This window comes from Daldinia vernicosa, assembly GCF_022497035.1.
Source record: "Daldinia vernicosa strain CBS 139.73 unplaced genomic scaffold F5Y00scaffold_39, whole genome shotgun sequence".
Taxonomy (NCBI): Eukaryota; Fungi; Ascomycota; class Sordariomycetes; order Xylariales; family Hypoxylaceae; genus Daldinia; species Daldinia vernicosa.
Genome location: NW_025953955.1, coordinates 296,304 through 321,200, shown reverse-complemented (window position 1 = coordinate 321,200; position 24,897 = coordinate 296,304). Strand labels below are relative to the sequence as shown.

At 47.4% G+C, this 24,897-nt stretch overlaps 6 protein-coding genes across 6 annotated transcripts; 1 reads left to right on the top strand and 5 right to left on the bottom strand.

The window, feature by feature from the left end:
* Positions 1–983: 983 nt before the first annotated feature.
* Positions 984–4,178, bottom strand: F5Y00DRAFT_242948 (ankyrin). The gene is made up of 2 exons (XM_048008590.1): positions 3,135–4,178; positions 984–3,065 (listed from the first exon to the last, which is right to left on the bottom strand). Exons 1-2 carry the CDS (start codon positions 3,726–3,728, stop codon positions 1,380–1,382), a joined length of 2,280 nt encoding a protein of 759 aa, XP_047862872.1. The 5' UTR covers positions 3,729–4,178; the 3' UTR covers positions 984–1,379.
* A 3,206-nt stretch (positions 4,179–7,384) lies between these two features.
* F5Y00DRAFT_242946 (uncharacterized protein) lies at positions 7,385–8,830 on the top strand. Its single transcript, XM_048008589.1, has one exon. The coding sequence runs from the start codon at positions 7,744–7,746 to the stop codon at positions 8,554–8,556; it is 813 nt and encodes a 270-aa protein (XP_047862871.1). The 5' UTR covers positions 7,385–7,743; the 3' UTR covers positions 8,557–8,830.
* Positions 8,831–10,595: 1,765 nt separating this feature from the next.
* Positions 10,596–17,183, bottom strand: F5Y00DRAFT_130227 (ankyrin). The gene is made up of 9 exons (XM_048004199.1): positions 16,108–17,183; positions 16,023–16,051; positions 15,414–15,963; positions 15,203–15,285; positions 15,021–15,149; positions 13,802–14,968; positions 12,992–13,719; positions 11,948–12,939; positions 10,596–11,891 (listed from the first exon to the last, which is right to left on the bottom strand). Exons 1-9 carry the CDS (start codon positions 16,754–16,756, stop codon positions 10,741–10,743), a joined length of 5,478 nt encoding a protein of 1,825 aa, XP_047862870.1. The 5' UTR covers positions 16,757–17,183; the 3' UTR covers positions 10,596–10,740.
* A 636-nt stretch (positions 17,184–17,819) lies between these two features.
* F5Y00DRAFT_254362 (alpha/beta-hydrolase) lies at positions 17,820–19,730 on the bottom strand (the record flags this gene model as incomplete). Its single annotated transcript, XM_048010159.1, has 4 exons — positions 17,820–18,589; positions 18,652–18,907; positions 18,981–19,115; positions 19,173–19,730. 4 exons carry the CDS (start codon positions 19,728–19,730, stop codon positions 17,820–17,822), a joined length of 1,719 nt encoding a protein of 572 aa, XP_047862869.1.
* A 592-nt stretch (positions 19,731–20,322) lies between these two features.
* F5Y00DRAFT_130129 (yellowish-green 1-like protein) lies at positions 20,323–22,296 on the bottom strand. The gene is made up of 5 exons (XM_048004198.1): positions 21,953–22,296; positions 21,687–21,892; positions 21,011–21,613; positions 20,700–20,912; positions 20,323–20,636 (listed from the first exon to the last, which is right to left on the bottom strand). The coding sequence occupies exons 1-5, from the start codon at positions 22,055–22,057 to the stop codon at positions 20,501–20,503; spliced, it is 1,263 nt and encodes a 420-aa protein (XP_047862868.1). The 5' UTR covers positions 22,058–22,296; the 3' UTR covers positions 20,323–20,500.
* A 239-nt stretch (positions 22,297–22,535) lies between these two features.
* On the bottom strand, positions 22,536–24,682 carry F5Y00DRAFT_254360 (prolyl-tRNA synthetase; the record flags this gene model as incomplete). Its single annotated transcript, XM_048010158.1, has 6 exons — positions 22,536–23,851; positions 23,900–24,029; positions 24,091–24,173; positions 24,233–24,323; positions 24,390–24,515; positions 24,572–24,682. The coding sequence occupies 6 exons, from the start codon at positions 24,680–24,682 to the stop codon at positions 22,536–22,538; spliced, it is 1,857 nt and encodes a 618-aa protein (XP_047862867.1).
* Positions 24,683–24,897: the final 215 nt, after the last annotated feature.

The window sequence follows — 24,897 nt, the reverse complement described above, 5'->3', positions numbered from 1 at the left end:
TATTAAATTAATAATATTAAAATTTTTATATAAATATATATTTAAATAATAATAAAATATAATAATAAAATAATTAATTAATTAAATTTTAATTATATAATTAATTAAATAAAAAAAGATTTATAAATTGTAGGAAAAATCTTTTTTACTTAATTATAAGTGGGGTACAGCCCTATTAGCCTTAACCTTAATGCACGTGTTACGCGAGCACGTAACTATTATTCTAACATTAACAATTATGCTAAAATGAAAAAAATAATCGCACATTAAACTAAAGTTGGTAGGAGGTCATTTGCCACAATTTAGAAAATATTAAATATATATTTCCAAGCCTCATTACGGCTTATTATAATAGACATATTGATTTAACCAGTATAACCTAGGAGATTGGACAATATACACTTAAATAACTTTACCATTTCAGCAGTTACGGCATTATAATTGGTACCATTCTATAGCCCCAATTGATGCGAAAACAATGATCCAAGTTGCATTTAAATCGGCCTCTTCGTTGTTGTGTTATAGTAGAATCAAATAGCGCTTGTCTGGAAAGGGAAGCACGTGACACCCTTTACAAGCACCTTTTTTCAATTAAGCTCCGAATACTTTAATAGCAATATAGTACTCAATACCCATCGCATAAGAATGCAACTTGGACCATTAGTTTCGCATGACTTGGGGCTATTAAATAGTACTAATTCTAATGTTGTAATTGTTGAAATAGTAAAGTTATTTGAATGTGTAGATGTGTAGATGTGGTAGTTGAAATTGAATTGAATTGAATGAGAGGTATGTATTACCAGGCGGGCTGTGTGGGATTTAGCCAATAGGAGGGCTCGCATGTGGTTGAGAGGATGAACATGAGGTACAAAAAGATACTAGGAAAATTGTATGGTGGGATACGTACCTGTGGTTTACCCTACCCCCCAACTGCCGAGCTAGTGTTGCTCCTTTTAAAACATATAATATATAATGCTATAAGGTATGTATTTACAAAGAATGATTCATTTTTCCTATATAAAATGCGAAGTACCGTAATAAATCGAGCTAATTGCACTAACCTGTGGCTAATTACCCTTTTAAGCTAAGTTCCCATAATCTTTTTTCATTTTGGCACAGTTGTTAGTCTGGTCAACCGTAAACACACTATGTTCGCTACGAGGATCAACCATGTTCCCCGTCCTCTTTTCCTTTCCGTCTAGCTACCTAATAAATGAGAGTGCTTATGGAATATGAGCTGCTCCGGGCAACCCTAACTCGAGATACATTCAAACATCCATTTAACCGTAATATCTAAGAAAGGAGTATTTGTTTCATACCTTCTCAGCATCCACCGAAGGGTCCAGCCTTTAGGAGAATCCTATAACTCGTCTCACTCACTAGAGGGGAGTCGCGCCGTACTTGAGCAGCACATCTACTGCTCCTTGGTTTTGCTTCGCCATGGCAATCTGCAAAGGAAGGCAATACTCAAATGTAAGAGGTCGCATGAGAGGCATATTCGGATCGGCCCCTCCGCAGAGGAGGACATCAAGGCACGAATTCGAGTATCTGGTTGTTCCTTGATCGCACACATGATACATAGACCGGACCTGTTCGATCGCCGGCGCCGAGCGAAATAAATCCCGTTGAACCATGCCTCGCACGACCTCGGGGTTTCCACACAGGACGGCTCGTAGGAGGGCTCCGGTATGAGGCTTGCCGGTGGACCGGTTGATGAGTTCCGGGAAGGGGTTTGCGCCATGATCAAGTAGAAGCTCGCACATGGCCAAATTTCCTTGGTCGATGGCTAGATCAAGCGGAGTCTCTCCTTTCTGGTTGGACTGGTTTGGGTCCGCACCCCTTTCCAGTAGCATCCGCGCAACCGTTATATCTTTACCCCTACATGCATATAGTAGGGGAGTCCATCCCGTCTTGGAGACATATTGCCAAGGCGCACCGGCATCAAGGATGACGCTTGCAACAGCAAAGCTTCTAGACTCCAAAGCTTTGAGCAAGCGTGTCTTTGTAGCCAACATCGTAACTGCATCTTCGAACTGTAAAGCATATTGGAGAGAAGCAACCTGATTCTTGTCGATAGCCTTGGTTATCATCGAGGCTAATGCCGCATTTGATGGAAGCCTCGCGTTAAACTTTTGTAGGAGTCCGCAGATTTCTATATGACCACCCATAAACAGCCGGTGAATTAGAGATTCAGTAGGACTGCTAGTCGCGTCAGGGGGTGAACCATGCTCCAATAATAATTCGAACATGGTAAACTTGTCAGGGTGTTTTTCCTTCGAAAGGGATAATATCTCCAAAGCGGACCGCCCACAGTAATCCACGTTGGTTGTCGAGGCACCCCTCTGAAGTAGCAACCTAATAGTCGGGAGTAGATGATTCAGGTCACCTTTAAAGTTACACGCATTCATGAGCGGAGTCATTTCAAGGGAATCCCGAGAATCAACCACGGCTCCGGCGTCGAGTAGGTACTCCACGATTAGATCCAAGCCCCCCGCGGCCGCGAGCGCTAGAGGGGTCGCACCATCGGGGTTCTTCGCATTAACGTCTACCCCGGCCTCGACGAGCCGCTTTACAAGTGTTAATCGACTATCTTTGTACCCATACCCGGGCTTAGCTTCTGAACTTGAGGTGTTCGAATATATACCGGGAGCCTCGCAACAATGATGTAAATATGTAGCTCCAAGGCAGGAACTAGGGTCGGCACCCCGATCGATGAGATTGAGCGCATCTTGGAAACACCCTCTCGCGCACGCATCCAAGAGCAGCGTGCAACCATTGCTATCCCGAGCATTAATGTTTGCGCCATGTTGTACCAGCCAGTCGATCATATTCCAACGACCTGCCTTATAGGCCCAGTGAAGCGGGCTCATGCCATGCTGATCTTCAATGTCGATTGGTGGCTGGTAGTGGTCTAGGAGGAATTGGGAAAGGTCGGGAGCATCTACAGAGCTTGATATGTGTAGAGCGGTTATGTAATTGCTTGAAGAACCCAATTCTCTTGACGCTACCTGGAAAGAGGCGCCTCGGGCTACTAGGATCTGGGCTGTGGAATAATTCATATGGCACTAGATATAAGGATAAGCAATTGAAAATATGGTGAATCTCTGACCAGATGGATATGTCCATGGACCTACTATAGCTGTATGAAGAGGCCTCCACCATGGAAGCCCTGCTTCGTCTGAAGATGAGCTGTGATCATATTCGTGCGGACCTCTGGGACCTCTGCACGAGCAGAATCCATGAGAGGGGGCGTTGATGTTCGCGCCATGATCCAATAGCAAATTGACGATATCGTCATGACCTAGACGGGCAGCAAGATGGAGAGGTGAACATTGCTGTGAAGGTGGTGTATCGGACCGCTGTTGTGGCCTCATTCTAATGCCAGTGATCATGAACCGCTCTTCATCGAATTGGGCTGCCAGTTGCCGAAAGCTTCGTTGGAGCGATGAGCGTTCACTACGTTCACTAATAAGACCAGGCTGGGGAAGTATGGGATTGGCTTGGTCCGGATTGGTGCCTGCTACTAGTAGTTTCATAACTACTTGGGTTCTTCCCAACTCAACAGCCCAGAAGAGGGTGTTTATGTCGTTCCCAGCTCGACGATAAAGAACGTGATCTAGAGCTTGATAGAGAACACGACAACAACGACAGGTCATCGAAATATCCCTAATGTCCAGGTGTCCCGCAACGAGAGTGAGGAGTTCATTGGGTAATTGTAGGAGCGTCATTTTTTCGGCTGTTTGCTTCTCAGCTCACTCCTTTTCTAGAATTAGTTATAGAATAGGCGTAGTCACTTTTATATAAAAAAGTATGTGTGAGTAGAATAGTATTTACTATCGACGTAAACATTTGAGTCATAAAACACTTCAACGCGAATGTCAACGCGAATGTAAACGCGGACGCGAAGTTGGAGTAATATAGGCGTTCTGCAAGTAAGATTCTCTTGTTACCTAAGCGGCTAAGGCAACAGGACAAGAAGCTGGCCAAGTGGCGCAGATAGACCGAGTCACGAGATTTATTCTTGCCAATCAGCTCGACTTGGAGTTGGGTATGAATGCAATAGGACTTGTCTCTTATGCATGACTCCGAATGAGATTTGCTTTTCCACGAACCTGAATCCAAAGGAACAAAACGTCACGTGAGTATCACGTGTATATCTTGTAGAGACAGAGTTGACAAGAGTAGAAGTTCTATATTTACCTAAGCTCTCCTATTTATGCGTACCAAACCCAAGGTACATATATAGTCCTCTCCCCTCCCCCTTTAAGTGTCTTATCAAGTCTTATATATTCAATTAGTACTGCCACAATTTTTCAACCAATCAGATACTTAGAATCGCCCCGCAGTTTGCGACTTTTCCCTTTGCCATTCTATCGCATGACGTCTGCAAAAGGTGCAAATAGTATAGAAATGTCATGCAAAACGAGCTCTATCTAACGATACCAATTATTAAACTTTTTATACAATATTAAAATAGTTCAATTGATTTCACAAAAGATTCATCGGACGTGCGCTGAGGTGTGGCTAGCCAATCAGAGGCCAGATCTATTTGTGGCGTGAGTTTTGCGCATGATTCCCCCCCTTTTTTCCTTCTCTTTCCCCCGTCCGCGGCTTGAGCGGACGGGGCAACGCTGCTAGTTTTACACCAATATTGGGCAAGTATTTGAGCATAATTCAACCCGAATAACAGTAGTGACGCACTACAGTTATATTATTATATAGTTGAATGATTCCTACAAGCGATAACTTTCAACTGATGTATTTGGTAAGTTATAAGCTGTAGTATATTTATTTCTAGTTTATTAAGCTATTAGGAAAAACCACACAATGACATGTAAGTAGGTAGTTTGTATTCTGGTTATCCAATTACATACTAAGACTCATGATCTCATCACTTATAATAACTGAGGATATCTAAGTTGGGCTTCAATCTAAGCTACAGTAGTAAGTAACTTGGTAATCTCTTAACCCTTTCCCAAGGAAAGAAACATCATTTGTATGAACTTACATGTCAATATAACCGAACGCCCTGTACAGTATAAAAATAGTAAAATAAATAGTTAAGGATACAGTGTAAATGGCATTTAGGCACGGTGGACAGAATTGCTTAGAAGACTTGTAAGCAGGTATTCCGTAGTCAGTCTATTGTTAGACTCACACTATTGTTGGACGATAGGGATATTTTCTATAATAGGTAAAGTTGAATATGACATTGCCCTTAATTACCTTTTCTCGAAACTGAACTGACCCTCCAGCTGATTGGCCACGGCAGACGACGGGTAGATCAAACATTAGCTTGGCTGATGAAACCCAAAGCCAAATCAAATCGAGGGAAGTAAATCTAACTAACTACCTACAAATAAAAGTGATGTAATAGGTAACGTGGAAAATTGGTATTTCTCGTGTCTTACACGGTTTCTTACACGGTTGCATGAATATCATTATCGTCGTGGCTTACGGCGGGAAGGGTGTCACCATTTATCTCTCACCTAGCTATCCGAATGATAATCTGAACTATCATCAGTCAGATTTTCCCTTGATATGAACTTGCATGATATGCAGCCACAAAGAAGGACACGTGCAAGTAAAATGCAACCGTATCTGTCGAATTTTGAACAGACCCCTAAAATTCTATCTTCTCTGCATTAAGTACCGATGAGCACAAGCAGGCTGCGAAGGAAAAAAAAAGATCGGACGACGTTACGATCAGAAAATGCCTGGGGTCTATGAAACCAATCAGAGGTTAGATGACGAACATGGCTTTAAGGTTAAACGAGCTGATTGGTCAATTCTTGAAATCCAATTAAACGCGGTTAAGCATTTGACGCGTTGACTTCGCGTCTCGACGCGTCTCCCACATCTCCCACATTTTACTCAGTTCCACTACTCAGTTCCCACTCTTCCCCTCCTCGTCAACCCTTGGCTTTTGCCGGCTTTCCACTGCCCCGATAATGATTAACATGTCCAGCGATCGCACCAAATACCGGTTGAAACCAACCGGGGAATTTTGCGTAAAGTGCATGCAGAGCCTACCCTAGGTTAGGTACACTCTTCAATGTCTATCGCCCCGTGTGCATTATCAGTACCTAATGTCAGTACCTAATGCAAGGGCACTGGGAGAAGGAGGGGTGATCGTAAGGTCTCGGGCTGTTTCCCGCTGCTACTTGGTGAGACGAATATACCGTACGAATATAGGATATACCTTCTTCAATGTTACGACATAGAAGTCTATCCTAATCAAAGAAATCGTCATGCAACGCGCAGAGATCGACAGGAAGTTGGAGATCTGGTTTGCCCTACGATACCCGGAACTACGTAGTATATACAGGTGAAAAATGATTAACTGTCAAGGCTTCGTCACCTAAGCTGACTGGAATTTGACGGTGACCGTTCGCGGCAAATGGCCTTACGCGCTTTCATTCTCCCGGCTGCCCGGCCACATTCTCACCTCGATAGAACTGTTCTCGGATTGTCCGCGGGTTCCACCGCATGTCCATTTAGAAAGGTGTAATGCCTATCTGATAGGTACTCTTCACGGCTCTAGATTACGTGTTGCTAGGTGCATTACGTATTACACATTCTAACCTAGGACTTGAAAACAACTCCCTTCGATATTCTAGGTATTCGAGGGCGCAAAGGGCGGTTGCAGTCAAACACTTTAACAACATCTAGATCGGAAGATATAATAGTCAATCTGACGATAAGCTACCTTAAGGTAGTAGCACACCATCGTAAAAGGAGATTTTGGTTGAGACTATATTGTGAGACTATTCCCAACGCAGACCAAGTTACAACGTCTAGTTTTTAAGGGCAGTGGACCTGGACCGTGGACGGGTCGATCAGGTCTAGCGGATTTTGTTCTGCCCTGCAAGGTGCCCTCGTGCCCCTCGTGGCACACCATCTTCACGGAGGAGCTAAAGAGTTAGGAGGTGATAAATTACTAAGAAGGTTTAGAATCAATGGTGTAAGGGTTGTGTCAAAGTCTCAATTGGGTTGTAGTGTACCTAAAGTGCTTGCTTATATTCCGTAACTACCTCATAAAAGTGCTTCTCACCTTCTTACCCTCTTACCTTAACCCCTGGTTCGTCTGGGCTACATAGTACATTCATGGTATTGTACCTTGGATACCCTCCCTTGATGTAGGCTAGGATGTACCTAACTTTTTAACGGACAGGGTCACTCTCCATAGCGGTTAAGCTAGGCCAGTACCTGAACTCTGATCCACTATATTGGCCCCATAGTGTACACCTCTAGACCGAAAACGGTACGTATCATGTGGGCCATCCGTGCGACCCTGGACACAGGCAGTGCAGTTTTAACCCGTTCCTGGGGGATTCTTTCTCTTTTTTGTTGGTCTTATTAGGCGCATTATTCCAGCCCTCCCGTCTCCCACTCCGAGCTTCCACTTTCCCACTTACACCTCATCTCCTAGCAACCGCCCGTTGATCGTCCGCGTTTCCCGTCGCATAACAATCATCACTCAACTCCAACATACCTCGTTACTATCACATATCACAACTTACTCTTGAATATAAGACTATAAGACGATTTAAATACCACTTATATTCAAGTTTATATAACTATTTGCGCAACTGCTATTATCTAACTACGCCACGCGCATCGCATTCCTGCTACAGTCGCATTCGAAATCTCGTAACATATTCCGCTTGGAGCAACGTCTCGGCACGCACTATCGCAACACAAACAACACTAAAGCAACACTTCGAATAAGTCGTCGTCAAAATGTTGATGCCGTCGGCACTTTCGTGCGACTCGTCGCACCCTCCTGTTACCAGGCTTCAGTCTGCTCTTTTCGCGTCGCCGCCTGCTAGTCCCCCAACGAGCGCGCAAAACAGCACGCTCGGAAACATTTTCCAATCGTGCCGCGCGCTCCAATCTATGCTCACAACACCCGCGACAGTCCCCTCAAATGACAACATCGACGCGCGCCGGGATCCGCTACCTACACCGCCAATGGCTCACACCGCTCTTCCTCCTCTAAAACTACGTCTGCGATCGCGCAAAACAGACAAGAATGGGGAAGTTCTTCCTAGGAAGAGAGTCGTAAAGCGATCAGCAGCACCACCTCGCGGCGCCAATAAGCGACGCCGCGCTGTTGAGGATGACATGGGTCGCGATGAGGACATGGACAGCGACTTGGAAATAAGTGGTTCCGACAACGAAGAGTCAAGCGCCCGACCAAGCACGCCAAAACGCGCTCGCCTTGCGCCGGAAGTAATACCACTAGGTCTAGAGCGGAGAGATTTCCACAATTTACACTCTACCAGGGGCGAGGAGAGTATGGTAGTAGAAGGCACAGAAGTGGAGGTAGAAGCGGACGGCGAGCGGTGGAGTAAAGAAGATGACCGGATACTGGTCGAGCTTGTCCTGGAGAAGCTCAAACTCTCCAAGACAGACTGGCAAGACTGCGCGCGGAGTCTGGGCAAAGACCGGGGTAGCATCGGGCGGAGGTGGAGGAGTCTGATGATCAATGGGGATGTCGGGCTTAAGTCGTCGAGGAGTCGGCGAAGCAAACTACACAGCACCTGGAGGTGAAGTCCACGTGCTCTATCCATTCATTCACTTGTTTATTTTGTTTTGTTTTTTATCTATTATTCTCCTGTATCTCGGGACCCGAGTTTCAGCTGTACTTTGGACAAATATTGCGGTGTAAAAGCGAAAGGCTAGGCGCTTTAGAGTACTGGATACCTGGATGAAGATATCCCATATCGCGCGAAACGCGCTTGATAGGTCGGCGGTGATTGTCGGTTATACTTTTTGGATATCAACTATTGTTGGAATATAATGATCTTGCCACTTATTATTCCTACCATCTTCTACCACTGCAACGCCCGAACGTGAAGTCTTTACTTGTGACTTACAGCCAGTTAACCTAGACGGTTAGACAGTTGAATCTTCATGCATGCAAGTCCCCCTTGCACACCAAATGTAGACAGACAGATATCTACACCATTGTAGCCTCCCAGGGCTGGCTAACCACCTAATTAGAGTGGCTATTATGAACCTTCCAACCCCGTATTTTCCAAAAAGGGCAAAGCAGTGGCCTTATTACGAGTGTAGATAAAACCCTCACAATCCGCACACCTTGAATCCGAAAACGGGCTATCAAGCGCTCTCGGTACGGTACCCGGTATTCTCGCTAACGATCACCAGGGTCTTCTTCTTCTTCTTCTTCTTTTTTTTTTTTGTCTGCTTTCGCTTCGAGGCCAGGTTTTTACTGGTCGACTACCTACATATCTAGCACGATTAAGTTTCCGCGGCTCCGCTGCGGCGGCTAGGGTTACGTTGGCTCCCGGGGGACCGGGGGGGAAGGGGGAGGGGGGTTTAGCGTTCCATTTTTCGGTTACGGGAGGCTGGGAGATTCATGCCGCGAAGCAGATAAACTAACTAACTCATTCTGAAAAATCTGGGGGTGGTTTGTTTTTGCTTTTTTCTCTCTTCCTCTCATGCTCCAGCTCCCCCCGCCTTCTTCATTCCTAGAAAGGGATGGTGGTGGTCGTGTCTGAGTTTCTGAGTCTATACGCACATATGACTTGCATTGAGGATCGCCCCCCCAGCCTCCTATCCATCCTGCCCCTCGACGCCCTTGCTTCTGTTCCAGGAGGCTGGTTATATATACGTACCTACACAGGTTAGGAGGATTGCGAAGAGAGAGACAAAGATTGGTAAATATGAGATTTACACGCGTTTTATCTACGTACTAAAAGCAACTACTTATTTTATATAACCATCCCGTTTTTAACATCAAGCTTTCTTCCTGCTTATTTCTTGTCATTCTCCCTCCCATGACGTGAAGATGTGCGAGATACTTCGTATAGTATCGTGCTAACGAGAAAGCCCATGTCCTGGTCCCCGAGTACCGGCCAAGTTATGCCCAAGGAAATGCGGCCGCTAATAAAAGAATTGATTATCTGCTACCATCATGTCGCCGCCGGGGCCATTTTGATTCCATGATCAAGTATGTATGAAAAGCAAAAGTGTCTGTCAGGCATGCTTCTGAACTGTCCGAAGCCCATGTTTCTCCAGGGGCTTTACCACAGCCGTTGACACGGCTACTTAAGATCCTATATATACCGTAACAGGAATCATAGTCTAAGCGTTTGAAATAGCTACTTCCTATTAATGTCTACGAGACTTCAGTATATCATATCATATCATATGCGTAGGTTGAAGCATGGGGATTGCTGCTTACACGGTATACGGCACAGTATGTAGCAGCACTTGGTCTACTTGGACCGAAAGTCTCCAGCTCAAACATCATTCTGGACGTTATAAAACGCCAGTAATCGCTTTCATGATGATGTCTTCTGGTTCAAATCATCGCCAATCGGAACTCGAGATATCTACTTACCTCACTTAAAAAGTAGCCCCTGCCCCCTTTTCAGGGGTAATCGGTTACGCGATGACCACCCTCCACCCCATCACCGAAGATAACCTGCCCGTCTTTAACTTACCTACCTAAAGGGATCGAGACCCTAAAAATCTTAGGTAATACGCGGTGGAATAGTATCCTGTCGCGGTTTACTACTTTTTATGCGCATACCCCAAGCACAGTACTATAATTGAATGTAGTTATGTATAACTATGACATATAGTTCAGAGCAATACTCGAGTATAAATACCTACCCAGCTATAGGTACCACATTAGAAAAATAGAGTAGTAAATATTTCCAGCCATCATACCCAACCAAACCCAGCACCAGACTACTCCAACCCAACCTAAGCCTGAAAGAGGCCCATTCCTAAAGCAATATGAGCCTGAGGAACAACCGCCTCAGCTTTATCTTTAGCAGCCCAAGCCCTCCGCTTAGCCGCTTCATACTGCGCTGCCATGAAACCAACCAGCTTATCCTCCTGCGGCGGCGGCTGCTGCTCCTCTTCCGCCCGCTCCACGTCAGTAGCCGTGGGTTTCTGGTAGTACCGCTGCCAGGAGTAGCTCTCGCCCAGCCGCTTAGCCACGTCGTTAGCTTCGTTGAGGCTGACGAGGCGGCGCTTGCCGTCGACCTTGGCGAGGTGCGCCTCGAGGACCCGCCAGGTATATTCCTTGCGATTCTTGCCGATGGTGTCTTGTCTGCGACCTCTATACAGTTCGTAGGGACTTAGCATCTCGTGCATGTCGTTCTTTAGCTTGGTGACTATGTTATTGGCGTCTCTACTAGGCTCGACGGACTCCTGGGACTCGACTTTGGAGTTGATGAAGAGGTCGTACGCGATCTCGCTGGGGGTGCGGCCGACTGCGTTCTCGCGATATACCAAGTTGGGGTTCTGGTCGAGGAGCACCTGGGTATGTCCCGCCAGATGGCGAAGTACTGCGGTGTGAAGGATGGTGTCGCCGGAGCCGTTGAGCATGTCGAGTTCTGCGCCGCCGGAAAACTCCAAGAGTAGGCGCAGAACGTCAATGTTCTGGAGGTCTTCGTCGTTGAGTAGTTGGTGAGCAGGCCAGCTTTGGTTCGTTCGATAGTACGAGAGGCGGTTGGCGGTCTTGAGCCAGGAGTGAAGAGGCGTGTCGCCGCCACGGGCGAGGTTGTTTCGCTGCAGGAACATGTGCGCTCTGAGATCTGGATCGAAGAGGTTCAGGAGGGCCCGGAGACGATCGAGCTTGAGCTGTCCCGCCGCGGTCGGCAAGTTCGTTAGAGAAGCGTGGACGATGTTGTTTAGCTCCTTATCCTTCACCGACTGGTCGGCTCCGGCGTCGATGAGCGTCTTTGCGAAATCGACCCTGCCGAGGAGACATGCCAAATATAGAGGGGTCCACCCTTGTTCAGACTTGGCCTCAAACGACGACGGGCACACCTTGATTAGATACTCGATGAGTTTGTTAGTTTTCTCTGTATATTCACCCATCACGGCGCAGTGGATAACGAGGTCATCTATAAATAATTAGCGAAAAGAACTACATAATTAGGATAAAGGTATTTCGACTCACTCTGAGCTCCGAGCCACTTTGCGATAGCTCTGTCGAATCCGCCGGGGGCGTCGCTCAAGTGCTTGAGGCGAGGATCCTCCTTGGCGACCTTGGATTTGCCAAACTCCGAGTAGAGCCGCATCGGTGCGTCGCTGACGAACCACTCCGTAGATTCCAAGGAACCTCGAAGAGCGGCGGTGAGCAACGGGGGTATTTTGCTTCCCGTAGTCTTGACGACGAGGCTACGACCGGCTTTAGCCCAGTCCGCTCTCTTCTTTCCGTAGACGCTCAGACCCTGATAATAGCGAGGTTTCACTTTCAGCTCGGCACCGGTGTTGTTCACCAGGTCATCTATCGGAATCCCTGCCCCGGTTCGCTTGATGACGCTCGCAAGCATATTAGTTCGGCCGAGCCTCAAAGCAATTTCGAATAGATCCTGCGGGAACTTGTAGAATCGGCTCGACACGTCTTCGTCCGCGGGCTCCTTACTAGCAAAGTGAATATTCAAGTCGATTAAAAAGTTAAAGGCTTTCGCATCGTTCTGGTATATAGCGGCACAAAGGGGAGTTTGCCTATATATGCTCCCCGTGAGCGAGCCGTCGCGGAGCACGCGCGTTGGCGTCGACCAGTTGAGAAGCGCGCTCGCGGTGGTCTGGCTCTTGACTTGCATAGAGACCTGGCCGACGTTTTCGATAGTGAATTTGTCGTCGATAATCTTTTCGTATATTTCGGGTTCGTCGTCGCTGTCAGACTCGGCCGAATCCTCATCTTCGTCTTTGTTCATCGTGAATCGCGTCGTCTTCTCCTCGTTTGGTGCCCACTGGGCCTGTGCGATCTCTAGGATCGCCTTTGCTACCTCGTAGTGCCCGCGTATGAACGCGAGCGAAAACGGATTGTTGAACTTCATGTCAGACACTGCTATCTTGAGAGGCGGTTCCTGCTTCTCTGCGTCCCATGAAGCTAGGGTAAGCGACTTAATCGTAGGAAGGTCGCCGGCCCAAGCCGCCTCGAAACTTTGACAGGTCAGCATTGTGGAAAAGCCATAAATTTGGGAATTGTGCTTACAGTTTGATATATGCGGCTTTTCTTGTCTCTGTGACATCTGTGACATCTGGGGCATTGGTAAAGTCGAACTGTAGGGCGTATGCCGTTGGTTCCTGGGTCGGGTGCGTATATCTCACGGGTGACAAGGGTTCCGGAGCGTCAGGATATAGTTCCTTGAAAGTTTTTGCACCCTTAGCCTCGAGGGTTTTCTCCAGGCTTTCAAGTTGCGAGATGACGTCCTCGAGGACGTCAAGGTTCCCCGCTACGTCTTCTAGGTTAGTATTCTTTTCCTTTTGCTCCTCGAAGTACTTCAAATTGCTCTTGTGGTGCTCGAGTTTCTCGGTAACATCCATAGAGACGACCCAGTGCTGGTAAGTCCCTTCGCTGAATTTTGCCAGGAATTCCTCAATACCGAAAGGTCCAACTGGGCGCTTGTGACGATTGTTGAACTGTGCGTTATAGAAGCTTGATGCCTCTCCAGATTGGGACGTTTGGCTCGATTCGATTAACATTCCCTTATATTCGCGAGCCTGCCCGAGTATATCACGAGTGAGATCCAATGAGGTTTGACCCTTGTTATAACTAGAGCCCTGACCCTTGGCGATATTGTGGCTCACTTTAGTCATTGTGTTTGGATCGGCTCCTTTCTCTAGTAGCTCGACAGCATTAGCAGGATGCCGAGATCTAATAGCCACAATTAAGGGCTGCTCGGTATGATCTTTGAATAACTGAAGGTTCCTCTCATAATTCTATTAACCTTTAGTGAGTACACGTTTGTGTATATGGAGGTCTGGATTAAATATATGGATTTAGAAAACAGGGCGTACTTACACTGAGATGTTCGTAGCGATCCTTGTAGGTAAGTTTGGCACCCTTCAGCCAGTCTTCGTAGTCAATATCAACCTTTGCTCCGGCTTCGAGTAGCTTGGGTACGATGTCCCGGCTATCCACACCGAGAGCTGTGATCAGCGGGTTAGTCGTACTGCCGCCGAATTGATTACCGTGAGCGACGACATGGTTGATCGCATTTTGAAGGCCGATTTTGTCCTTCTCCAATAGGTTCTCGATTAGTTCCGGTCTACCGCTCCGAACGTATCGTTGGAATGCGGTCACGCCGTTTGCCTCGGCTTGCGAAGACGTGGCGCCTAAGCTCAGCAATGTTTCTACCATGGGTATGGCCTTATCAGTCGGGAGAGCCAAAGCCAAGGTCAATGTCAAGATGGCAACGTTGGGGTTCGAATATGAACCGTCGCCGAATTTAACGGGCAAGAGCACGTCGGCACCGAATTCCTGGCACATGAGCCTGACAACTTCACAGTGACCTCCGAGGATGGCGAGATGTAGAGGACTGCATTTCGAATCCCAAGCGACGGCGTCGATCTTGTAGAAATCTGGTTCGCTCTGGTCGTCTTCGAGGACTACAGCGTCTTCATTGTCGGTCTTTTTGTCTTTTCTGACTTTGACAAATGATCCGGTGGTTACAGACTGTGCGCCGTCGTCATCTTCGGATTCTTCGTCGCTTACTAGCTCGGGATCGGAGCCTTCGTCGTCAGATTCGTGGCCGGATTCCTCACCAGCTTCGTCCGGCTGGGTATTTTTGTCCGTCGCATTACGATCTTTGCGACGCCTGTCAAGCTTATTTTCTTCCTCTTCCTCGTTAGCATTGCTCTTCTCGAGGAGAATCTTTATTATCTCAATGTCGCCTCGCGCTGCAGCCAGGTGAAGCGCAGTTCGACCATCCGCTAGGCGGGCGATAAGACGTGCTCCGTGATCAACTAGGCACTTCACGATCTGAGGAGTCGAGCTGATGACGGCGAGGTGTAGCGGGGTTCGGCCTGTGTAATCCCTCTTATTGGGGTCCGCGCCTTCTTGTGAGAGCCAATCTTCCACGTGCTCAAGGTCGTCATCGACGATGGCCTGACAGAGTCGAGCAGTATTGCCGACATATGCCATCTCGGTCCAGTCATCCTCGGTGAGCGGATTGAATGAACCGATTTGCTACGGATGTATTAGTGCCGTATACATATATCTATTGACGGACTGCACTCACTTGTCTGCCCGGGTCATCAATGCGAAAGGTCACTTTCCCTGATACGTAAATCTCGCTCTCCTTCTCGGCTACTTCGATCTCTTCAGGAGTCTCTGGCTTCGGGCAGGTACCGCAGCAGTCACTGATCACCTTAAACTTGTTAGAGGCGTGTTAGATCACCCGGACTTATATTTTCTACTTACATCTTGAACTCTCCCAAAAAATGCGGGATGCCTGTGAAGATAAACCTCCCTTTCTTTAGGCTGGTTCCATTCGGCGTTCAGAACTAGAATTAGGTTAGGCATGAATTATCATAACTCGGGAGCGGAGGCACAATAAAATGACACGATGGGAAGAGAGGAATAACTACTGAGTAAGCTGTTCAAACATAGTAGTAAAAGAGCCTTGACTCACGCAGATCCTTAGTATAGCAAAGTTTTTCGATCTTCTTAGCATGGAATTTCTCGCCGTAAGGGATGGTAAAAGTATGGTAGTTAGCAACTTCATCCTCGTCGACCCAATCTGCCACTTCATCTTCGTGAAATTCTTTGATATTTCCACGGAGGCGGTGCTGGTAGCGGAAAGGTAGTTCCGGCCGACCCCTTTCCTGTCTGCGTTTCTTCATATACTCGTCTCTGGCATTCGTGGTCGGTAGTCGTTCTAGAACGAGTAGACGGGCTAGTCCAAGGACCCTCTGGAAGCTCCGCTCGAAGATAGTTGGGTCGACCCGAGATCGGTCAAGTTCTGTCCAGTAAACCTCAAAGTTTCGGTGGCTGTACTTGGAAAGACGATTCTCGTAGGAGGGACTCCTCCGACTAAGATCGATGGGGTTTATCTGGGTGATATACGAGGCTAGAGCTCGTGGAGAGCAATAGACTTGTTCTCCATCATAAGCAGCACCAGAGCAGTCGATATCAAACCCGGTAAGAATCTCGGAGATGGACTTATACACTCGAAGAACAATCTAAAGGCAATGTCAATAACCGATAGTTAGTTTAAATTAAACCAAACACGAAATCATACCTGGATGTGGCGAGTAGGATATTGACTGCCTAGTTATCTTAGAGTTAGATCGTGGCCATAGGTCATATAGAAAGGAGCAACTCACAAATAGTGATGGCATTCTTAGTTCGCACGACCGTCACCTCCGAGAGGATTGCGTCGCGAATCCGAGCTTCGATGTCCTTGATCTTCTCGATGGCCTGCTGCTCATCGAGTCCGTACAAGAACAAGTCGACGTCAGAAGCCGGGCAGAACTTTTGATGGTAATACTCCCGAAGAGCTCTCTTGGAATTATTATACCGATCGGGAACAGGAAGGAGACAGTTAACTACGGATGAACCGGCGGCAACGACATTGCTCCAGTCCATCTCGGCGAGAGAGGATTCGGAAAAGATGCCGAAGTTGCGGCGAAACTCTTTAAGAGAAGTAACGACGGCGGGCGAGCCGTTTGGGCGCCGCTTGTCGTCTGGGAGAGACATAATGTACTTCTCTTTCTCGCTGGGTGATTCTGTCTGAAGGTTACGAGCACGGGTCTTGATATTTGGTGTGTCTTTAGTGAAAAGGGGTAGAACATTAAGATAGGGGTCTTCCAAGGCAGGATTGTTGCGCTCCTGAGCGTATACTTCACGTAATTTGGCTTCGAATTTGCGGTACGGCTCCATTATCTCTTTGATTGGAGTCTCAGGATGGTTGGTAATGTAGTTTACCAGCCCGTCGTGGGCGACGGGCAACTTGGGAAGGTCTATAACTGCCATTTGTTCTCGATTGAGCTCAGCTCAAAATCCAAGTGCTCAAGATAGTCTCAGAGACCAAAGTAAGATGTGACTAAATAGGTAATAAGAGAAACACAACAAGAACAAAGAAGTGAGGTATATCAAGTTATAGAATGAGACGGCATTGGATGTTTTATATTAGTTTTATGTCCTCAAGTGCCACCGTGTCTGGCTGGCACTTGAGGACATACCAGTGATCTATGGATTGAACATGGCGATTAGGCAGACTCGCCAATTGTAAAGGGTAATTCTAGGTACATGCTCTCGTATTGTTACCATTTTAGGCAAGGATGGATGGGATGACGTTAAACCGGCAGGATTGGCAATAGACAAGTTGCGCTATCGTGGGGAAGCAGACGCGCCAAAGAAGATCTAGCGCGACTGAAGCCTAAAAGAACAGGGGTCTTCGGGTTCCTAGGGGTCCAAAATTATGGGGCTATAATGGGACCATAGCAATCAAGGACCTGAACCTGTCGCGAAGTCTTGTGACTACTTCGTACCTTAGGTACCTAATAAGACAACTTTGCATCCCTTAAGGCAGCACACCCCCTATTTAACTTTACTCCAACTTCATTATGAGAATTGACGACAGTGGACCATTGACCGCCTATGCTGCCTGCTTACACGAATGATGGAGGTTACCTATGTTGCCTGCGCTACACGTCAGTTCTCAGTATACAGTAAGCAAATAACATACGACTTATCTCACGGTTCCGAGATACACTCGTTTTGCATTGGTAGGTAGACTACATATATGATATTGTACTATACGAAAACTTAAGCGATTGGCAGGTAGGTCTTCTAGGTTATAACCCGAATATCTTCTCGTTTTCTGGTGGCTGGCTGTCATGCCTATTCGATGACATCCATGGACCATAATCGACAATGGGCTACTAATAACCAATACTGAAGGTGAATAGTCAATGCAGATCAGATTTTATATTATCGTGAATAAGGACCACCATCTTAGCCATAAACTGGCCTGTACCTATCACAAGAATTAAGTAAGAGTGTTATTACAATCGAGCCTTCGATTGGAAGACTCTTATACGTGCCTCCTCCTCGCCCACTGCGTCAGATACTCGCGTCCAGCCAACCGGTACGTATCCTCTTCTACATACGTTCCACCCTGCGCCTCCGTCTGCAGAACTAGATTAAGGCCGTCTTTACCTTCGTCGTATCGCGGCCAGTGTGGTAATCCCGGGCCATTCGGATTACCCGTATGCGCGAATCGTATCCACTGGCTACTTACTTGGTCGCTCAGCTTGTGATATTCCGGCCACGGGCCCAGCATCGTTGGATTAGCGAAGACGAAAGGAACCTCGCTAAAGTGCTCTACGCCCTTATAAGCGGGTGCGAGCCCTCCGCTCCCGTTAAGGGGGTTGCCAATCGCCGTGGTGTTGGCGAGTGCGCTTTCCCAGGGTCGAGTGTTGAATCTGTACACGTACGTCGGCGATAAGGGGGCGTAGTTCTGCGTGTCGAAACGTCGTGGCCCGTGGTAGAAGACGTCGCCTACGATGGCCGCAACCCGCTTATACTGCCATCCATAATCCGCGAAGCGTTCTGATCCCGTATTTAAAGGGATTCCCTGTGCTGGGTCGTCCGGGTATAGCTCCAGGATATGATCAACCGTCGCATCCGGAAAGCCGTAACCCGTGCGATGGAGCAGGAAGTCCCGCAAGTCCTCGTCCGTATTAATGCCGAAAGGGGCGTTGTCGGTGCCATCATCTGATACCGTCCCATAAATATGTGGCACGGGTGCAAACCGACCGGCACGTAAGAGTTCTGATGGATAGTTGGGGAGCACATCACCGTCTGTTGGTAACCGAGATTAGCTGTTGCTACCGACTGCGCAAGTTACTTTTTGCTCTACTCACCAACAGTAGGGTAGAAACCCGGGCCGGGGATAATTGACGAGTTTAGAAGCGGATAGAGGGTCTCGTAGTCGATGGTACGTAAACACTCAAGTGTATCTGGAACCGAGTTACAGTTGGCTTGGTCGACTATGTTATCATAAATAGGCTGATACCAATCCGACCCATTACACCATGCTGTCGTCGCACTTCCGCTCTCCTGGATAGAACGATGGAAGAGGCCATCTGTTCGTCCGCCATAACTCATTAAAAGCTGACCCTACTCAGTTCTACAGCGTCAGCTTCTTTATTTCTAGAGTCCCCTTCACTTAAAATACTCATCTCGAACATACAACTGCGAATGATCCGGCAGATTGGCCCCATATTGTCACTGACGAAGCATCCCCTCCGAAGGCTTCAATATTCTCTTGTACCCAAGCTAGCGCTTTGCGCATATCCCGCAGTGCTAGGTTGGTATTACCAGATCCCTATACCCTTAATTAGCCCTTCACGAGTCTCAAATAAAGCGGGCGGCTGTGTCTCACCTGAATTTCAACAGAGTATAGGTTACCCCAACCGCCTTTTCTATAGTTGATGCTAGCTCCGATAACAGGCAAGCCGATTTCTACCGACTTTTGCACAAGATATGTGAGGTTATACACGGATTGTCCGCTGCCGCCGTATTGATAGGCACCTCCGTGGATCCACAGCATCACCGGGAGGAGCGGGGTGCTACTGCTACCATTGTTGCTACCACGGATCTCGGCCGGTCGCACAATGTTGATGCTGAGGCAATTCTCACTCATACCATGCAGTTCTTCAGCTGATAAATAATAGTCCGGGCAAGCATTGCCGTAAGCCTTAGCCTCCCGTGTCCCGCTCCATGTCTCGTTCAAGGACTGTGGAATGCGGAATCGATTCTGCCCGCCCGTGTCCTGGGCATACGGTACACCGAGGAAGATGTCCTGCTCGAAGCCCGGAAGGTATAAGCCCTCGTAGCTACCATTCGTTAATGTCACCACGGGATCGGCTCTCGTGAGCCCTGCTGCTGTACTGCCGAAGCCCGCTGCTAGCAGGCCCAATACGATTCCCGAAACCGCCATCGTGAGGGTAATGGTGCCTGTAGCTCTAAAAACTAAGCGGTCCAGAATGGACGGAGAGAGATTAATATATGTTGCAGGTATGACTCGAGCAGTATCCGTGATATTCCATAAACGCCAAGTTCTTAAAGATTCGGAATCCCACGAGTCCAGAATTCCTTACCGATGGTGGGGTCGATGAATTTATCCCCCATCTATAGGTATTGTAAACGATGAAGGTATATGCCTCAGCGCCCAGGACAAATTGTATTGTATTCTCAGCAATTATATTGTCTGCGTACGTATAGGTAGTGAACCTTTTAAGGAAGGTCGTATTCCTAGGGATGTCGAAATACAGCTGAGAAGAGCACGCTAGACATGCAGAAAAGAGAGGTACCTAAAGCCTCTTTCGCAATCGGCTGCAGCCACGGCAACACAGCATCAGAACCAACCACCCCGCGCTGATCACCTCTGGGTATACTACACCGAGGAAGAACAAAGAACGAGCAAACATGGTACTAACCCGTGAATCAGGGCGAATGTGTAGATGTGCTAAAGATTATGGTATCTAAATACACCAGGCGCGTTTGTAATACAAACAGTAAATACCTCTTATAGGTACCAATTTCATTTTTCATTCTATTCCTATAGTTTTGTGGTTTGTCTCTGGTAGTCGGGATATACAAGCAACGCCAGGTTAAGATCACAAATATGTTCTATTTCCATACAGATCTTGCTCGTGCTATATACAATGCTGATTACCTTATATTCTAGGAATACCAAGCTATAGCTATCTAATATTTCGGCTTAAATGGGATAGTAGACAGGAATTTCCCCACATCTCCTTGGATATCGAGCAGCTTAAAGATCCATTGCAGAATAATAGAGAAGGATTGTGGTTCGCCCATGTGTTTGACTCCCGGGACAAACCTGGAGCGGGAGATTAGATTAATTTCTCGAAACGCAGCGGAATAGAAACGAGTGTTAACTTACCGAGCTTCTTTCGGGCCGCCATGTTGTAGACATAGATAATAGTCGTCAATTGGGAAGATCTCGTCTTCGGTTCCGTTTACCAGAAGCAGACGTGTGCACGGCTTATCCAGTATGCCGGTAGTTAGCAGAGAGAATTTGTCTCGCGCCTCTTTCTTGAATTTTTCAAACTCTTGATCTGCGTATCCGAACTTGTAACTGAGCGTATGGGCGAGGCTGGAGACACATCATTAGTTAGAAGTACTTTTCTCCCCCGTTTACTCGAGGTTGGAGACTACCTAATAATAGGAAAAATAATATTTCTAAAGACTTACTCGAAAGGATACTCCAAGTCGTCAACCGCATCCAGCCACTCCGGATCAAACATATGATGGGCACCACCCCCAAGAGCCACCACTCCCTTCAACTTATCGGCATGGGTATGCGCCACACGTATCGAGTAGTACCCTCCCGTACTGAAGCCCCAGTTGACGATGCGGCTCTGGTCAATGTCGTCCTGCTGCGCGACCCAGTCGAACAAGCTGCTCCAGACTCGGTCGGGGCTAGAGGGATCAGATGGCGCGCCGGGGTTATCACCGGTGCCGGGGATCTCGACAACGAGTGTAGCACAGCCTACTTCCGCCCAACCGTCCTTCCACACGGCCAGTTCTGTCCGGTAGCCGTCCAGACCCGTGAATATGATGATTAGGGGACAAGTTGGCGACTTGGACAAACCCGTCGGGCGATGGTAGTAAGCATAAAGGATGGGCCCGTCACCGTTCGCTGCGTGAACGTGTGGGATCTCTATTTCTACCATGGGATGCCGCGATAGCTCTAGCCCCTTAAGAGCGGCCTCCTTGCCTTTTTTCCAGGCGTATTGCTGTTTCTCGGAACGGGGTGCCGGAAACCGGGCGATGCGGTAGAGTGCTGAACCTCGCCTAAATAAAATCTAGGTCAGCTTACAGGAACAACGCGGCATTTATCTTTTGGTAGTTACAGGTTATAACGCACAAGTACAATTCCGAAGCCTTGGCCCATTCCCCTTCATTATTAGCGGCGTCTGCGCGGGCCACGAGCTCCTCTGCTTTTGGAAAGAAGCACTGCGCGTATTCGTCCCAATCGTAAGGTCTCTTTAGCCCTTTCGCGATAATGTCATCGACCACGGGTTGGAAGTCTTGTGTAGTCCCAAACATGAATGGGTATACGCCCATCTTACACTATCCTAACTGATTAGTGTTATGTGCCGACCGAGTCGTGAACTGAGCCAGGCGACATACCGGCTGCTTCCACTTCGTCTCCCATAAGGCCTGGAAGCTCTCATGGTGTGGTGCGGTTTGCTTGAGTTTCTCTTGGATAAAGAACTTATTCCCCGGAGCAGCCATGGTGACCTAAGGAGTGAGATCTCTAATTCTATAAGCCACCTAATATTTTAGTTGAATGCTGCAGATAATCCAGATAATGGGCGAAAAGGCCAGCGATTGTGTTAGATATATAACTATAGGTGATTCTAGGATTACTAAAGGCTAAAGCATTAAAAGCCGAGTGCTGTGTTATATCGTTACTATTAAATAAGACGTAACGGAAGGGTGAGGAGCCGGACGGCCGGGTGTGGGGATTCCCGCGTCTTCGCGCTTCCGACTTTCAGTCATTCCGCCCTGATATACGATGATTTCCTAAGACACGTTATTATCGCGGTTCCGAAAGGTCTTAAACCCCGCGCAACATCCTTGTAGGTCTTATACGACCGTTCTACAAGTCTTTTTAACGGCCCTACAACGCGCAGGTTTACGAATATCTTTGTAGATTTGTGAATGACCAAAGACATGGATGTTTGTGTCCTGTTTAGATTCGCTGTATAGCCTAGAGCTGAGCGAGGAGTTGTTTAATGTACATGGGGAGATCTTCGAGCAGGACGTGTGATATGCTGGATAGTCTCCTGCACTGAACTTCGCAGAGCCTATCTGAACTCCATCCCTTCCCCAGGATCACGGCGATCGGGTATCCTATTAGGTCGGCGTCTCGCATTTTCCATGGCAATGACTCCGAGCGATCGTCAAGCAGCAAGTCTAAGGGCCGGGAGGCTTGGGAGTTCGCTAAATACTCGGAGACAATAACACTATCTTTCTCTAGGCCACGACCTGGGATGACGACTACTTCGAAAGGTGCGATGGCACGCGGCCAATTTAACCCCTTACTATCGGCCAGATGGTCCGCGACAGCGCCGATGATGCGAGACACCCCTATACCATGGCAACCCATCTGTATGGGTACAGTTGTCATGCTTCCACCTTTAGTGGTTGAGGTATCACCTTCTACTAAGTGCGAAGGCACTTGTACACGAGCTTCAAGAGGCTCCGAGTATCGTGTCCCGAGATGAAATGTATGCCCGAGCTCGATCGCTTTCTGGACCTTGAGCTTCCCGGTCTCGCATCGAGGACAATCATCGCCATCCCGAATGCGAAGAACGTTGAGAAGGTCTCCATTTGCCGACGCGGTTATATAGTCGCTCGTGATGATAGAAAGGTCGAGGTCGGCGCCTTCGGGTAGTAGAAATTCGGGACTTGGATTAGTTTTAAGTGCGGTAGTGAAAGGAGAACCAAGCCTGTAGTCGATAATATTCACCAACCGTAGGCCTTGTCCAGTTTTAGAAGACGTAGAGGACCAGAATGGTGTTGAGTCATTGAGACTCGAATCTAATTCTGGTAGGATGGATTTGATGGCGTATGTGTTGATGTCGTCGTCCGAGAAGGAAGCAGGGTACCAGACATTAATAAGAGTCATCCTATCTTTAGAAACACCACGCCAAACGCCAGCAGTCAGCACGTCCCCAGATTCAGTTGAAGGTATATCCTCTGAGAGACTAAGCCGTGTGGCAGCGAGCTCCTCATTAGCGACGTAGTCGCAACTATTGCAATTAATCACGTTATCCTCCCCAATCGCGGTTGGAAGATGGTACTCGTGGCTCAGGTCACCCCCAATGTCGCCAGAGCTAGCCTCTGCAACTAGATATGGAAGTTTTAACTCGTCAAAGAGTCGGGAATAAGCAGCACGTACTTGTCCATAAGTTAAGAGTGCCGACTGGACAGAGTAGTCGAAAGTGTAGAGATCCTTCATGAGAAACTCTCTTGACCGTAGCATACCATGCCGTGGTCGGATTTCGTCGCGATATTTACGACCTAGCGAGGTAAGACTAAAGACCTAGATATATCTCTATGGCAGCTTACCAATTTGATAGAGCCTCAGGGGGAGGTTCTTATATGACTTGATTGTTTTCGAGACAAGTGTTGTTATCTCTTCTTCATGAGTTGGCGCAAGTAGATAGGGGACATCTTTCCTGTCGGCAAACCGGAATAGCTAAAAAGTATCAAATGAGTACACTAGATCTGAGTTTAGAAGCATTTTTCCTTCGGCTTACCTCTGGGCCGTAGCCTTCTAGCCGATTCGTTTGCTGCCACAGTGCTTGGGATGAGATAGATGACAAGGAGACCTTAGAAGCGCCTTGATGCAGATAAGCATGTCGAGAATAGAACTAGGAAAGGGAGATGTATAGTTCTCACCAAGCTGTGACATATATTTATCTATTAAACTTTCTAATTTCTCCTGCACCTTTTGGCCTAGAGGGAGCATGTGAAATATCCCTGCATGAGACTTTGAATCAGGTTGTTAGGAAAGACACGAAAATAAAGGAAGACAGCTCATGATGTAATCTCTTACTTGACGAAGGTATCCAGCCCGAATTAACTTGCTATGAGCGTCTTCATATTCGGTAGGAGTTATTCCTCCCGTAGGTATCCAAAACTTGGATAGGCGAGTGAAACTTTCTTGTATATTGGATTCAAGCTAACAATATGTTAACTTGTATGTTATGATATACTAAAAGGGGTCATTATCCAAACCGGTAGATCGTTCGATGATGCTAAAGTACTCGAAGGCCGTATAGTGTAAATCCTCAAGCGTTGGAGCGTAAATACGTATTTTCTCCTTGGAGTACGTGATAGGAACATCATCTTGGCTGTGGCATGGTTAATTATTGCACACATTCATTGAGTTTATTACACTCCTCAAATGATGCCTAGTAGCGTATGAAAACTCTCATGAAAATGATTTTAATTAGGTGTAATTGGATAATTGGACCTTGGTGTTTATGAGTCCAAACATGCGATTCCATTTCTAAAAGATTAGGTACTTAGGTACGTACTTACGTTAGATCAGACCTGCGAGT